The following is a 14,964-nucleotide window of genomic DNA, read 5'->3' as shown; positions in this document are numbered from 1 at the left end:
GGATGACGCTTCGACGGCTTCGACCAACTTGTCCCGGTTTCGAATCAACGAAATCGTTGAATCCGTAAGTTTTTTTTTTTTAAAGTTCAATTCATTTATTTCTTGATTTAAAATTTGGCTATTTTCTATTTCAGTCGGTTCCAAAGAAGAAGGGACGTTTGGTCGGTTTGGGTCGTCGCACCCGGTCGGTTCCTCCTTCTTCTGCACCACCGCCCTTTGTTGATTTAGAAGTACTTACGGCTCAGTTGAAGGACAAAGATGATCACATATCTTTGTTGGAGACCCAGATGGCGGCTCAACAGGCGGGCTATGAGGCACAGAGGAGGTTGAACCAGCAAATGATGGAGATGATGCAGAGGATGTACCCAAACGAGGTGTTCCCGGACGTGCCAGACCTGCAGTTTTTTTTTTTCAAAAACTCGGAATGTTTTATTTTTATTTGTACAACTTTGAATATTAACTAATATGATTTCAATTTTAATTTTAATTTTATATTTTCGAATTTAAATTTCAAAATTTTTATTTTTTTATAAAAAATTATTTTTTTTTTAAATTCCGAGGAAATGAACCCTCGGAATATACCGAGGGACATGTTCCTCGGAATATACCGAGGGACTCATTCCTCGGAATATACCGAGGGAGTTGTTCCTCGGTATATTCCGAGGGTTCAAATTCCGAGGAAATGAGCCCTCGGAATATACCGAGGGACATGTTCCTCGGAATATACCGAGGGATTCATTCCTCGGAATATACCGAGGGATTTGTTCCTCGGAATTTTCCGAGGGTTCATTTCCTCGGAAATTCCCGATGAAAATTCCGAGGAACATTTCGTCGGAACTTCCGAGGTAAATTCCGAGGAAGTTCTCCCTCGGTATATTCCGAGGAGCTTTCCGAAGAACTGGTGGTCCTCGGAGTTTCCTCGGAAATTTGTTTCCTCGGAATTCCGTCGGCAAATTCCGAGGGATTTCCGAGGAGTTATTTCCGAGGACTTGTTTCGTCGGTATGTCGTCGGAATAATGTTATTCCGACGACATACCGACGATTTTTTCCCTCAGTATGTCGATGTTTTCTTGTAGTGATGATATGGTCGAATCTTACATAAATTTTGCCAATTTATGCTTTCATACCAAAATATTTCTAATTAACGTTTCTTAAATAACTCACCATCAAATTCATATTTTCATTTCAAAGATGCCAAATTCAGATTCAACAATCAACAGAATGTTGCTAGAACACATGTTCCTTCTCAACAACTTAGCCAACATTCTTAGAAAGCCACTTGGAGCACATGAATTTGACTCATTCATTTCGAAGATGAATATTCCTAACCTTCCTTTTTTGCTGTAAATATGGTTATATACCAACCACCACCAAAAATATCCACATATTACATAAACAAAGGATCAAAATCAGTCAAGACACAGAGCCACCTACAGATTATTCACCAGAAGATAATTAAAACGAGCCAAAAAAGATGTTTAAGCCATTGCGGATAACTAGAAGGCACATAAGATTGATGAAAATTCTCTCTTGTGACACTCGCTGCAATTAAGAAATCACACAGTCTTTTCTTGATTTCAATTCCCATTTACACTGACGAGTTTCATGGGCTTCCAACTTAAAACCAATTGACGGTAACTAGAGTGGTTCAAGTCTCTTATATATTATTCAATTCCCTTACATATTTTCAATGTAGGATCTTCTCTCCAATAGATGAGTCAGGCTGTGGGCGCGCTCTGATACCATGACAAGTTTCATGGGCTTTCAACTTAAAATCAACTGCCAGTACATGGAATGACCCAAATCCCTTATATATTACTCAAGTCACTTACATAATTTTAATGTGGGATCTTCTCTCCAATAGACACAAATAAAAAAGAAAGCGAAGAGTGGATCAAACTTGAAATCCACTAGAAAGAGGGCCAAACATGAGGTTTACTAACTGCACCTAAAATATCTTTGAAGTTTACTGCAAATACCACCTTGTTAAAGTGTAAATCCCTCATGCTATTAATTTCACATAGCTAGACTTCCCATTAGCACCGATCACAGAGCATATATTGACATAGGACCTTCAGATATGGAGCAGCACCTTGCTGTAACTATCCCAAAAAAAAAACCACACCGCCCCATTGGTCCATCTGTGCTTATTCAAAGACACACCGACAACATATTTAACCCATCATAACTCTGGATATTTCCAACCATGATTGTGGCTTAATTGTGTATCCACCATCACCAATCTGTCTCTTGTTTCCAAAACATGAGCTTGTGTTCATTGGTCAAAGTCTTTTTTTTTCTTTTAAGATTGAGCATGATCCTTTTTTCCTCAATCACCACAGTATGGTCCAGGAACAAGCCTAACGAAACATTTGTCCAGGGCCTCCAAAAATTTTGAAATTTTTTATATGAAACATATTATTTATTTATTGTACACTAATATATGTCTCTGTATACAGAATGATAACTTTAATCAAGGAAAGTGCAGTGTTGTAGCTATATTTTATACTATGAAATCAAGTGTGCTTGAAATCATTTTTTTTATTAACATAAGGGTATCTTGGGTCAACGAAAAGTTTCAGACTAATTTTAAAGAGATGTGCAATTCATAGATAGATTCTCTCCGAATATGTAAATGTACCGAAAGCAAAGACCCATATATATATATGGATGTCTAGAAGCAAGATGATTTAGTTTTGTGCAACAGATGGATCGAACCTAAAATTTGTTAGCTTCTAATCATAATTTTCAGAAACGTTATTCTTCCTCATACTTGCCACTATTCTCGTGAATTTGTAATATACTTTTAGTATATGCAGTTCAATTCTTAGGTCTGGGCATTTTAACCTGGATCCGAAGACCCGAACCGGAACCGACCCAAAAATACCCGACCCGGAACCGGACCGAAAATTTTCAAGTACCTTTTGGGTCTAATTTTTTTTAACCCGAAAGAACTGGAACCGAAAAGAACCGACCCGAATAGACCCGGACCCGAAAAGAATCGACCCGAATAGACCCGACCCGATAAGAACCGATTTGTACCCGACTTAAAAATATGTATATCTAAAACTATGATTTTTGTGTTCTATTTTATATATATTATTTTATGATTTAGTTGAAATATCTTTTGTTAACAACATTTGTTATTATTTTTTAATATTTTTAAGTGATATAAAGTTTTAAAATGTAAAATTTAGAGTTTAAAAATGTTTTATTTAAATTATTAATAGTTTCGTTTAACTTATTTTGTAAAATTTTAGATATATATTACAAATATCAACTAAATTTGATGGACTTGGGTATGTCATGTCCTTTTCAGATCCTAAATATCCGAACCCGATTCGGACCCGATATGGACCCGAAAAATTACGGGTACTTTATGAGTATTTTAATTATAGACCCAAACCGACCCGGACCCGAGAAGAACCGACCCGAACCCGAACCGAAAATTTCTAAGTACCTATTGGATCTAAATATTTAGGATCCGAAAGGAACCGGACCGAACCCGACCCGAAGACCCGAACGCGCAGGCCTATCAATTCTTATATACTGTTACAGTTTTGTGTCTAAAAATGTTTGTATTGATGTTGAGTCTTATCTGATTAAATGAGTTGTACACTAGTAAAAATCTATCGCATAGCCACTACAAAACCGTGGCTATACAGCTTAAAATCGTGGCTATACAAAAGATAGCCACGCTTATGGATAGAAAAAAAACCGTGGCTATAGCGTCGTGGCTAAAACAAACCGTGGCTATTCGTGGCTATTGGCCACGGTTTTGCCACTGCACTTTCGTGGCTAATTTAGCTACGGTTTTGCTACTGTTTTTTTTCATGGTTAAGTATAGCCACTGTTTAATCAAACATATCAGTGGCTATTTTTAAACCAAAAAAAAAAAAAAAACAGAAAACAAAACAAAACAAAACAAATTTTATTAATAAAATACAAAATCTGTATATATATTTACATTAATATATTATACATATATATATATATTTCCGTCGCACCACCGCACTGCCGCACGACCACTCCACCACTTCTCCTTCCTGTGTCATCGTTGCTTCCTCACCGGAGATCCGACCTGCTCGCCTCCATCGTCATCGTCTTCCAGAAATATCAGAGCTCTCTCTCTCTCTTCCAGCTTCTTCCTCACCAAGCTTGGACCTGCTCGCGCCGTCGTCGTCATCTTTCCAGATCCGATGTACACCTCAGGTGTTCGGTGCTCGTGCAGATCGACCACAACCTTCGCCTCTTCATCTTCTTCTTCATTATCTCACCACAATCTTCGCCTCTTCCACACCAATCCTCGCCGTTCAGAGACTTCACCTCCGAATCTGATTTCTCCACTTCAACACAATCGCCTTCGTCTAATATATTTCTCTCTGTCTCCTCTGTCTGTCCTCTTCTGCAATAAACACAAACAGATGCAATTAGAGCTCAAACAGCCATAATAGAGAAACAGAGAAGACATCGAAGAAGGAGATGGTGTCGGCTTGAAAAGAAGAAAGAGAGAGAGAAAGCGTACAGAGGAAGAGAAATGAACAAGATTGATTCTTGGCCACTGGATTACAATTAATCAATGGCCAGAAATAATAATCCCAATTTTGATGGATTGTCCAATAGGAAAGGAGGACGCAGATAGACAGAAGATTGATTGTGAGCCTTTGATTAAAATCAATCAATGGCTGGAAAAAAAATACAATTGCATTTTCCCTTTGATTTATCTATAGTTATTATATAAATTATATTTGTTTAAATAAATTGATATCATAATTTTATTTTTTTTGTAATTGTAAAATTTGAAATGTTGTATATAGTTTGAGATATATTTATCTTATAGGAATTATATGTTATTTAAAATTTAAGTTTAGTGTTTTGTGATATAAACTAATTTTGAAGTATTTCGTTTATAGTTAAGATTTGGAATTAAGTATATGGTTTGAGTTTAACTTTTGAAAAGATTAATTTTATAGTTTATATTTAAGATTTGGGTTCATATAAGTTTGAGAATGAAGTTTGAAACTATTGAGTTGAAGAGTGAATGTTTATAATATAGGGTGATAAGTTTAAAATTTGGTGTTTTAAAGTGATGATGTTTATGTTAAATTATTTATAAATTTGGGAAGTTTAAATAAGTGTTGGATATTAAATCCAGGTAAATTAGGTAAATTTTAATCAGATATATTGTTTTGTAGGTATAAGTTTAGGGTATATGTTTGGGGTTTAGGGTATATAATTAGGGTTTTCGACATAGCCATGGAAAAATAGTGGCTACACCGTGGCTAACACTCTAGCCACTAAAATAGATGTGGCAAAAGCGTGGCTAGTTTTTGGCCACTAGTTTTTCGTAGCTAAATTGTAGCTATAATAGCCACGTTTGATTTCGTGGCTAAAGTGTGGCTAAATTTAACGACAGTTTTTATGTAATCGTGGCTATTTTTTAAAATGTGGCTAACCGTGGTTAAATCGTGGCTTTTTTAATTTAGCCACGGTTTTGCCGTGGCACTACAGTGGTTATGCGACATATTTTTACTAGTGGTAAAAGTTTACAACTAAGTGTTTTGAGGTTTGGAAAATTAAAGGTTTGTTAAATTTTTGGTGTATCCAAAGTTTTATTTGTGTTTCTGTTGTGTTTTTTTTTTGTTTTCTGTTTTTTTTTTCCTTTCAGATTTCTTAATTCATGTCTACTATGCCACCCGGCGTCCACTGAACCGGCCTAGATAGCTGACGGTCAAAAGTCAAACCTTATAATCTAAAATACAAGAGCTTAAGGGTGATCTAAGTTTCAATATTTTGTATTTGGTTCACGAAGTTCCCATCTGTCTCCCATTATTAGCTGTTTTACCCTTTTATTATTCCAACAACCTTGAAAGAGAATAATACATCTCCCTTGGAGCAAACTCCCAAACTATGCTTTTCACGTGCAACAAACTGTAGATCATATTCCCATCAACACCACCTTTATAAGGACCCCCAGGTATATCGTATTTTGCATATATTATTTCATTCCTACACTTTTAACACTTTCTTTGTTTATCTGTTCGTATCATATATTATTTGAAAAAAGCTTCATTTTTATAATTAGCAAGGCCAATGGCTCTCGAGGGTGCGATTTCCCAATGCAGCTATAATGGGAAAGAAGCATATTCCAACATTTACACAGATAATGAACCACCGTTTTCTGATCTCCAAGCCGCTCTTTGTTTCCTCGACAATCAAACCGATAACTACGACTCTACTTTTCTCCAAGAAGGCTACTATGGGAATACGACTACATTCCTTCATCAACCACCTAATGAAATTGTAATTAATGAAGAGAAACCTGCGGCGAACTGCGATATCAGTTTCCACGGAGATATGGGGAAGAATCAGGTAACGCGCAGAACAAGGGCGAAGAAAAACAAAGAAGAAATTAGTAATCAACGTATGACTCACATTGCAGTGGAGCGCAACAGGAGAAGACAGATGAATGAGTATCTCTCTGTTCTCCGCTCTCTCATGCCTGAGTCATATGTTCAAAGGGTATCCCTTATTAACTTCTGTATCTGCATTCGTAGCATCTACACATTTTTATATACACTATCTAGCAGAAATCCATGTTTTTTTTGCCAGATACAGAAAACCATGTTTTCCTACGTTCAGTTTTAAATTTCTTTTTATAAAAGTTTAAGTAAACAGTTTTTATAAAACATTTCTAAAATATAGTTGTATTACTATATGATCATGGTTTATTTCTGTATTTGCAAAATTAGTTTATAACCTTTTGCAAAAGCATTGTGTCTCATTTATGGCGCCCTATCGTTGAAATATTGTTGAATTCGCTTGTTATTTTAAATATATCATGCTATTATCCAAAAGCATTCTATTGGCAAAAAAAAACCACGCAATAGGACGCACAGCTTGTTTAGAAATGGGAAATTTCCCTTTATTTCTCTTCCTATCTCTTTCTAACCAAAAACTCTTCTTTCCTCATTTCTCTTCATATCTCTTTCTAACCTCTCACTAAAAATATAATTACCTTTTTTGTTATTTGGCAAATAAACCCTTTCGAAATTGCCAACATAATTTTTTTTCTTCAAATTGTCACCCCCATATCTACTAAAATCGCCCCTTAAAAATACAACAAATCATGCCAAGTTACAAAAAAAATACAAAAAATTTTATGTTCTTAAAACAATTTTCAAATTCTAATATAAAATTATTGGCGTCTCAACAATTAATAGAAATGAAACAAGATTGATTTTTTTTTAACTATTTGCGCAATAAATATGAAAAGTTACATTAACCATTATGTTTCTCTTTGAATATCTCAACATGCATGGTCACGTACAGTAACTACTATATTAGTATATGCGTTACATAAGTTATGCGTGTGTGTATTTTTTTTCTGGGATGAAGTAACTGTAGTGAATTAACCTAGTGTTTCTTATTTTCATGGTTTCAGTGTGACCAAGCATCAACAGTAGGAGGCGCAATAAACTTCATCAGAGAACTCGAACACCGTCTTCACCTTCAAAACCTCAGTTGCGAGACAAATGAAACCTCTCTATCAGGAAGCTGTATGTCATCGGCGACACCTTTCTCCGACACCTTCAAGCTTCCCCAGTTCTCAATGGGTTCATCTTCTGTCAGCGATAACATGGTTCTCGGGGTTAACGCATTGGCTGATATCGAAGTAAGCCTCGTCGAGAGCCACGCAACTCTTAAGATAAGGTCAAGAAGAAGACCAAAGGTTCTTCTCAACATGGTCTCTGGCTTACAGAACTTAGGGTTTATCATTTTACACCTGAATGTCTCCACCGTTTCTGACTTTGTCCTCTACTGTTTCTCCACTAAGGTATGTTTCTGCTTAATCATAAATCACCTGTTTGTTAACGTTACAGTAAATAAACATTCTAAAATATATTAGCTGTAACAAAATAACCTTCATTAGGAAAGAATTATGGAGCTCTGTTTGAATTAATCGTAAATCAAATGCTAGGACTAGCTGCAACCTAATTGTTTTGGATCTTGTCGCCTACCGTTTTTTTTTTGGTAAAACGATTACCGTGTTATTAGTTGTAAAATGTAATGTCACTAATAGGTACTTATTATAATACTCGGTTTCAGATATAGGCTTCATTATAAACCTACTTAGACCCGTCTGGCAGAAAGAGATGTAGTCACTTAGATACAAATCATTCACATGCAATTCTCGTAGTCGATATAAATTTTGATATTTAATCACTAAGTGCAGCAAAATCAAACCTAACAGTGATGTATTCACTTACAAAAAAACTATAACTACTTTCCTTTTTTACCAAAAATTGATAGCACAATTTGCTTCTGTTTATAAAATGTTACTCTATCGTTTTCAACTATCACATATATATTATGTTTTCATGTTTGATGTTTCTTTATAATAATTGCAGTGCATATAAATAAACCAGAATCTAGCTCATCTGCTTAACAATATTTTCAATTTCTTATATTTTTATTAAAACATTATTTAGATTAAACGTTTACATTGTTACACCTTTCCATGATATAACTTATATCATTACATTATTGAATGATATATAATTTTATTTATCTTTTTACGTATACCATTGGTTTATTAACAATTTATCCTACTATTGTGTTTGCATCGGTTATAATACAATGTACTTATTTACCATAATAACAAGACCTAACCAAAGAGGATAGATTCAATGTATTATTAATAATAACACATCAAAGTGAAAGAAAAATCAGTAATGTATATTTTCTAAAATAAAAGTAAAAAATCAGTAATGTATACAAACACAATTAGCCAAATTTACTTACTATTCACATCAATATGTAGGCCCATTTATAAAAAGTACCATTTTATATTCGTTACTACAATTACCATAAACTTTTTGTAAACCCAAAATTTCTTTTAAAAGTTTACATTCGTTTTTTTTATTCCTTTTTAGGTTTAAATTCTTTACTGAACCAAAGTTTATGATCCTTATTTTCAAATGATTTTTTTTGTAATTTGAGAACATAAAACAAAAAAGGGATAGTTATAATGTATAATTTGTTTTTGCTAAATTGTAAATGTCATCGCAAAGAACGAAGGTTTGGTTACATGTTAATGAAATCCAGTCTGCATAATGTATAGTATAAATTTGCATTAATCTAACTTTTTCGTATCGCTAAAATAACATCGCAGATGGAAGATTGTTGTAAGCTTTCCTCCGTCGCTGATATAGCTACTGCAGTGTATGAAATGCTCAAGATGCATCACGATTCATGATGATGCTCAACATTACCCCTAAAGTAGATCTATTTGCAGTGTAAATGCTAGTAACGACTAGCTGATCTGGGATCATTTGATACGAGTTTATATAATTGAAACTGTATGCTTGGCCTGTCAAGTTACTTTAGTATATTGTTACATTAATAAATGCTTATCAAGTGAACTTTCCAAACTTTCTAGACGGTCCATTTTTTCTTTAATCTGTTGACAAAAGGTAGTAATGGTAACAGCTGGCGATTAATGGTGGTTGGCTTTGGTTAATTCTTAGAAAACAAACTTTATAAGAAAATATTGATTTGGAGGAAGATCAAATAAAATCGTCTAGTCATTCTCGACGATTGATATTCAATAAAAATAGTTGGTACCAAACCAAACCAGGAATCTATGTTTTTCAATGGGCCACGAATCCGCCAAAACTACCTTTGTATATTTATGATCAAAAAGAAACAAATTCCATTACAGTTTCGTAAATATACGAAAATGAGAATGAAAGAAAGCACTGATAGTATTAAAATCACGGGGAATTGGACTGTATAGCCCTAAAATCATTGTAACACTACACTTACACACTTGCTAATCAATTCATTTCTTTTTTTTTTTGTTCAACCATAGATTTTCGTTAAACTGGATAAAAAAGAATTTAGTCCACTGGGGACCCATTACAAAACAAAATTGAAGATAAATGAAAGTTCTCTTTGCTAACTCGTTGGCTTCCTGGTTCTGAGATCGTGGCAGAAACGAAAAGGAGAATGATTTAAACACAGAGGAGATTTGATGGATATCGTTGATGATCCCATAAATTTCATTTTCCTGCATCCTGGCGAGCAAAAGATTTTGAGATTGGGAATCTCAAGATCTGCTGCCATGGTGATGGCTGATCGAATCACTAATGCTTCAGCCATCAAAGGGGAAGAGACGAAGCTTTGGACCTCCGCTCCTTGTTTTGATTCCTCGTTGCTGCTCCCTTTGAAAATCCAAGCTAGGCTTGCCATCATAGAGTTTTTTTCCCATGAGGCGTCTGTTTTGCAATTCATCCACTACAAGAAAACAACGGCATACTGAGGGAAAAAATCGTCGGTATGTCGTCGGAATAAGGCTATTCCGACGACATACCGACGAAAAAAGTCGTCGGAAATAACTTCTCGGAAATTCATTTTTCCTCGGAAATCCCTCGGAAATTTCCGACGGAATTCCGAGGAACTGAATTTCCGAGAAAACTCCGAGGACCGCTAGATCGTCGGAAAGTTCCTCGGAATATACCGAGGGAGGACTTCCTCGGTATATTCCGAGGAAATTTCCGATGGTCCAATCCTCGGAAGTTCCGACGAAATCTTCCTCGGAATTTGCATCGGGAATTTCCGAGGAACGTGGCCCTCGGAAATTTCCGAGGAACGTAGTCCCTCGGAAAATTCCGAGGAACGTAGTCCCTCGGAAAATTCCGAGGAACATTCCCTCGGATTTTTTTTTAAAATTCCGACGACTTATTCCGAGGAAAAGGTCGTCGGAAATTTCCGAGGGTGTTTTTCCTTGGAATTTCGAAAAAATTAATTTTTTTTTAAAAATTAATTTTGTAAAAAAATTAAAATTTGTGGAATTTAAATTCGAAAATATAAAATTAAAATTAAAACTGAAAACATATTAGATAATTCAAAGTTCTACAAATAAAAATAAAACATTCCAAGTTTTTGGTAAAAAAAAAAAAAAACTACGGGTCTTGAATGTTCGGGAACACCTCGTTCGGGTACATCCTCTTCATCATCTCCATCATCTGCTCGTTCCGCCTTTTCTGTGTCTCATAGCCCGCCTGTTGAGCTGCCATCTAGGTCTCCAACGCAGATATCCGATCATCCTTGTCCTTCAGCTGAGCCGTAAGAACTTATGTGTTGAACTCTTGCTGAAAAAAAAACACAATTAGTAGAAAATTTATATTAAAGATTAAAAATATAAGTAAAAAATTAGAATACTTACAGCAAACTGACGAAACCACAGATGCTGCTTGTCGGTAGGGAAGTGAGTGAAAGTCGGATGTCCCCTGTCGAGGGCCGAGTACATCATACGGTTGATCCATGCGCTGATCCCGTTCCCGGATCGGTTGAACCTAATAAAAAGAACAAACGGTTAATAATGAATCCAAATTTAAAGAAAAAAAAATATGTTTGATTACCATGTTTGACCCCGTCCATGTGGATACAGAGTGAGATAGGGAAGATGGTCACGACCGGGCTGTTGAACCAACTCCGCAACACTCATCACTCCCGGACGACCCGGAGGAGCAGGAGCGGATGCAGCAGCGGGAGCGAGAGGAGCAGAAGCGGGTGCAGCAGAGGGAGATGTATGGTACGAGCTGTGGGGCCAAGGGGAATCCTGAAAATGGCTGGAATCCCGAGACTGGCTCCCCGTACCACTACGACCACGACGCTGTCGAGGCCTGGTCTGATCATCATGAGACCTGTAAATTTAAAAAAATATATTTAATAAATATAGAAATATATAAATTAATTTTTTTTAAAAAAAAATCCCAAATAATAGTTTTTAATCACAAAAAAAGATTTATAGATATTAAAAATGTTTAATAAATATATAAAAATAGTTCTAATAAACAAAAAATAGTTTTCATAATATTAAAAATGTTTAATAAATATAGAAATTTATATAATATATATATATATATATATATTTTTAAAAAAATCCCAAATAATAGTTTTTAATCACAAAAAAAGTTTTATAGATATTAAAAATGTTTAATAAATATATAAAAATAGTTCTAATAAACAAAAAATAGTTTTAATAAATAAAAAATAGTTTAATAATTACAAAAAATAGTTTTAATAAATAAAAAATAGTTTAATAAATAAAAAATAGTTTAATAATTACAAAAAATAGTTTTCATAAACAAAAAATAGTTTAATAAACAAAAAATAGTTTAATAAATAAAAAATAGTTTAATAAATAAAAAATAGTTTAATAAACAAAAAATAGTTTTAATAAATAAAAAATAGTTTAATAATTACAAAAAATAGTTTTAATAATATATATATATATATTTTAAATCCCTAATAATAGTTTTTAATCACAAAAAAAAGTTTTATAGATATTAAAAATGTTTTGTAAAATCCAAAAAATCAAATTTATATACAAAAAACATTTTGTAAAATCCAAAAAATCGAATTTATATACAAAAATCGTTTTGTAAAATACAAAAATCGATTTTATATACAAAAAATCGATTTTATAAATACCAAAAAAATAAAAAAATTATAAAAAAAATCTAAATCAATTCAAAAAAACAAATTATTCAACCAAATCACAATTCTAAACCTATTATACAACCAAATCACAATCCTAACCAATCACCCTAACAAAAATCTATCAAAACTACACAAAAACCTAACAAATAGAACCTAAGAGAGTGGGATAGGGTCCCTACATGATTTGTGTAAGAGAAGGGGGAGATCGCCGGAGATATCGTCGAATTTCAGTGGAAAATCGCCGGAGGAGTCGCACAGAGGAAGAAGAGAGAAATGGAGAAGAAGAAGCGGCTCGTGGTTATAAAACCTAGGGTCCGACAGATACTATCCGTCGGAATTCTAATTTCAATTTTCGCGAAATATTTTCCCGGTTAAATGAAAATATTCCGAGGAAATTCTGACGGATAGTAAAATATCCGTCGGAATTCCGTCGGTATATTTCGAGGAAATACCGAGGAACTAGTGTTTGGGGTTTCAAAACATCAATTTTTTTTGCCGTATTTCATTTCTTATACAATTGTAATGCATATCATTGAGGATTCTTTGTATAGATGAGCATAAACCATGAAATAACAAATTTCAAAACGAATTGAAAGTATTCCCTTCACCGTTCATTAAAGTGTATAAGTGTTTCTCTTATGTTGTGGGGATTTCTTTCATACAATCGGAAAAGTGTTTATTATAGGGTAAGGAACAAATTTTTGACTTCATAATCAGTCTAAGACACTTAATAAGGGTTATATAAGTGTTATTCAAACCGCAAAACGTTGTTTTCGATTTAAAACCCCTATTTCCTCGGAATTTCATCGGAATATTCCGAGGGAATTCCGAGGAAACCCTTATCTTCCTCAGAATTCCGTCGGAATATTCCGAGGAAATACCGAGGAACTAGTGTTTGGGGTTTCAAAACATCAATTTTTTTTGCCGTATTTCATTTCTTATACAATTGTAATGCATACCATTGAGGATTCTTTGTATAGATGAGCATAAACCATGAAATAACAAATTTCAAAACGAATTGAAAGTATTCCCTTTACCGTTCATTAAAGTGTATAAGTATTTCTCTTATGTTGTGGGTATTTCGTTCATACAATCGGAAAAGTGTTTATTATAGGATAAGGAACAAATTTTTGACTTCATAATCAGTTTAAGACACTTAATAAGGGTTATATAAGTGTTATTCAAACCGTAAAACGTTGTTTTCGGTTTAAAACCCCTATTTCCTCGGAATATTCCGAGGAAATTCTGAGGAAACCCTTATCTTCCTCGGAATTCCGTCGGAATATTCCGAGGAAATACCGAGGAACTAGTGTTTGGGGTTTCAAAACATCAATTTTTTTTGCCGTATTTCATTTCTTATACAATTGTAATGCATACCATTGAGGATTCTTTGTATAGATGAGCATAAACCATGAAATAACAAATTTCAAAACGAATTGAAAGTATTCCCTTTACCGTTCATTAAAGTGTATAAGTGTTTCTCTTATGTTGTGGGGATTTCGTTCATACAATCGGAAAAGTGTTTATTATAGGGTAAGGAACAAATTTTTGACTTCATAATCAGTCTAAGACACTTAATAAGGGTTATATAAGTGTTATTCAAACCGCAAAACGTTGTTTTCGGTTTAAAACCCCTATTTCCTCGGAATATTCCGAGGGAATTCTGAGGAAACCCTTATCTTCCTCGGAATTCCGTCTGAATATTCCGAGGAAATACCGAGGAACTAGTGTTTGGGGTTTCAAAACATCAAATTTTTTTGCCGTATTTCATTTCATATACAATTGTAATGCATACCATTGAGGATTCTTTGTATAGATGAGCATAAACCATGAAATAACAAATTTCAAAACGAATTGAAAGTATTCCCTTTACCGTTCATTAAAGTGTATAAGTGTTTCTCTTATGTTGTGGGGATTTCGTTCATACAATCGGAAAAGTGTTTATTATAGGGTAAGGAACAAATTTTTGACTCATAATCAGTCTAAGACACTTAATAAGAGTTATATAAGTGTTATTCAAACCGCAAAACGTTGTTTTCGGTTTAAAACCCCTATTTCCTCGGAATATTCCAAGGAAATTCTGAGGAAAAACAAATTCCTCGGTATTTCTTTGAAAAAAAAAAAAAATCAATGGTAGTCTGTTTCCCAGTCATCATCACCAGATGAATCTGAATCTGGATCTGGATCTTGGTGAAACTCTCCAATCACTGGTTCATCCTCTACGTGAACGACGGCTTCCTCTCCGAAGTCGGTTAAATCGACTACAAGGCCAACTCCAGCTAAATCTTCTGCTGCACTTAAGTTGTCGGATGTGCTTGGTTGTAGTGGGTCTTCCAGCTCAGAACTTCCCTGAACTCGGCCTCTCGGGTTGAGTCTTGTAACAGTAACCCATGGATCATCTATGTTCCTTACCCGGGGGTACTTGATATAACAAACCTGTAACATTTAGAAAAT

At 34.4% G+C, this 14,964-nt stretch overlaps 1 protein-coding gene across 1 annotated transcript; it reads left to right on the top strand.

Moving 5' to 3' along the window:
- The first annotated feature begins 5,982 nt into the window (after nucleotides 1-5,982).
- On the top strand, nucleotides 5,983-9,443 carry LOC106417122 (transcription factor bHLH96-like). Its single transcript, XM_013857980.3, has 3 exons — nucleotides 5,983-6,522; nucleotides 7,445-7,837; nucleotides 9,176-9,443. Exons 1-3 carry the CDS (start codon nucleotides 6,094-6,096, stop codon nucleotides 9,257-9,259), a joined length of 906 nt encoding a protein of 301 aa, XP_013713434.2. The 5' UTR covers nucleotides 5,983-6,093; the 3' UTR covers nucleotides 9,260-9,443.
- The last annotated feature ends 5,521 nt before the right edge of the window (nucleotides 9,444-14,964 follow it).

The sequence above is a fragment of the Brassica napus genome, chromosome C9 (assembly GCF_020379485.1).
Source record: "Brassica napus cultivar Da-Ae chromosome C9, Da-Ae, whole genome shotgun sequence".
NCBI lineage: Eukaryota > Viridiplantae > Streptophyta > Magnoliopsida > Brassicales > Brassicaceae > Brassica > Brassica napus.
Note: the sequence above shows the minus strand (reverse complement) of the source record. Positions and strands in the feature narration are given on the sequence as shown.

What these genes read in the sequence shown, in the direction of transcription:
- LOC106417122 (XM_013857980.3), top strand. Translation starts at nt 6,094, where the DNA reads ATGGCTCTCGAGGGTGCGATTTCCCAATGCAGCTATAATGGGAAAGAA. An exon ending in CTGAGTCATATGTTCAAAGG is followed by an intron (nt 6,523 to 7,444) that starts GTATCCCTTATT and finishes TCATGGTTTCAG; the next exon opens with TGTGACCAAGCATCAACAGT. An exon ending in TCTACTGTTTCTCCACTAAG is followed by an intron (nt 7,838 to 9,175) that starts GTATGTTTCTGC and finishes ATAACATCGCAG; the next exon opens with ATGGAAGATTGTTGTAAGCT.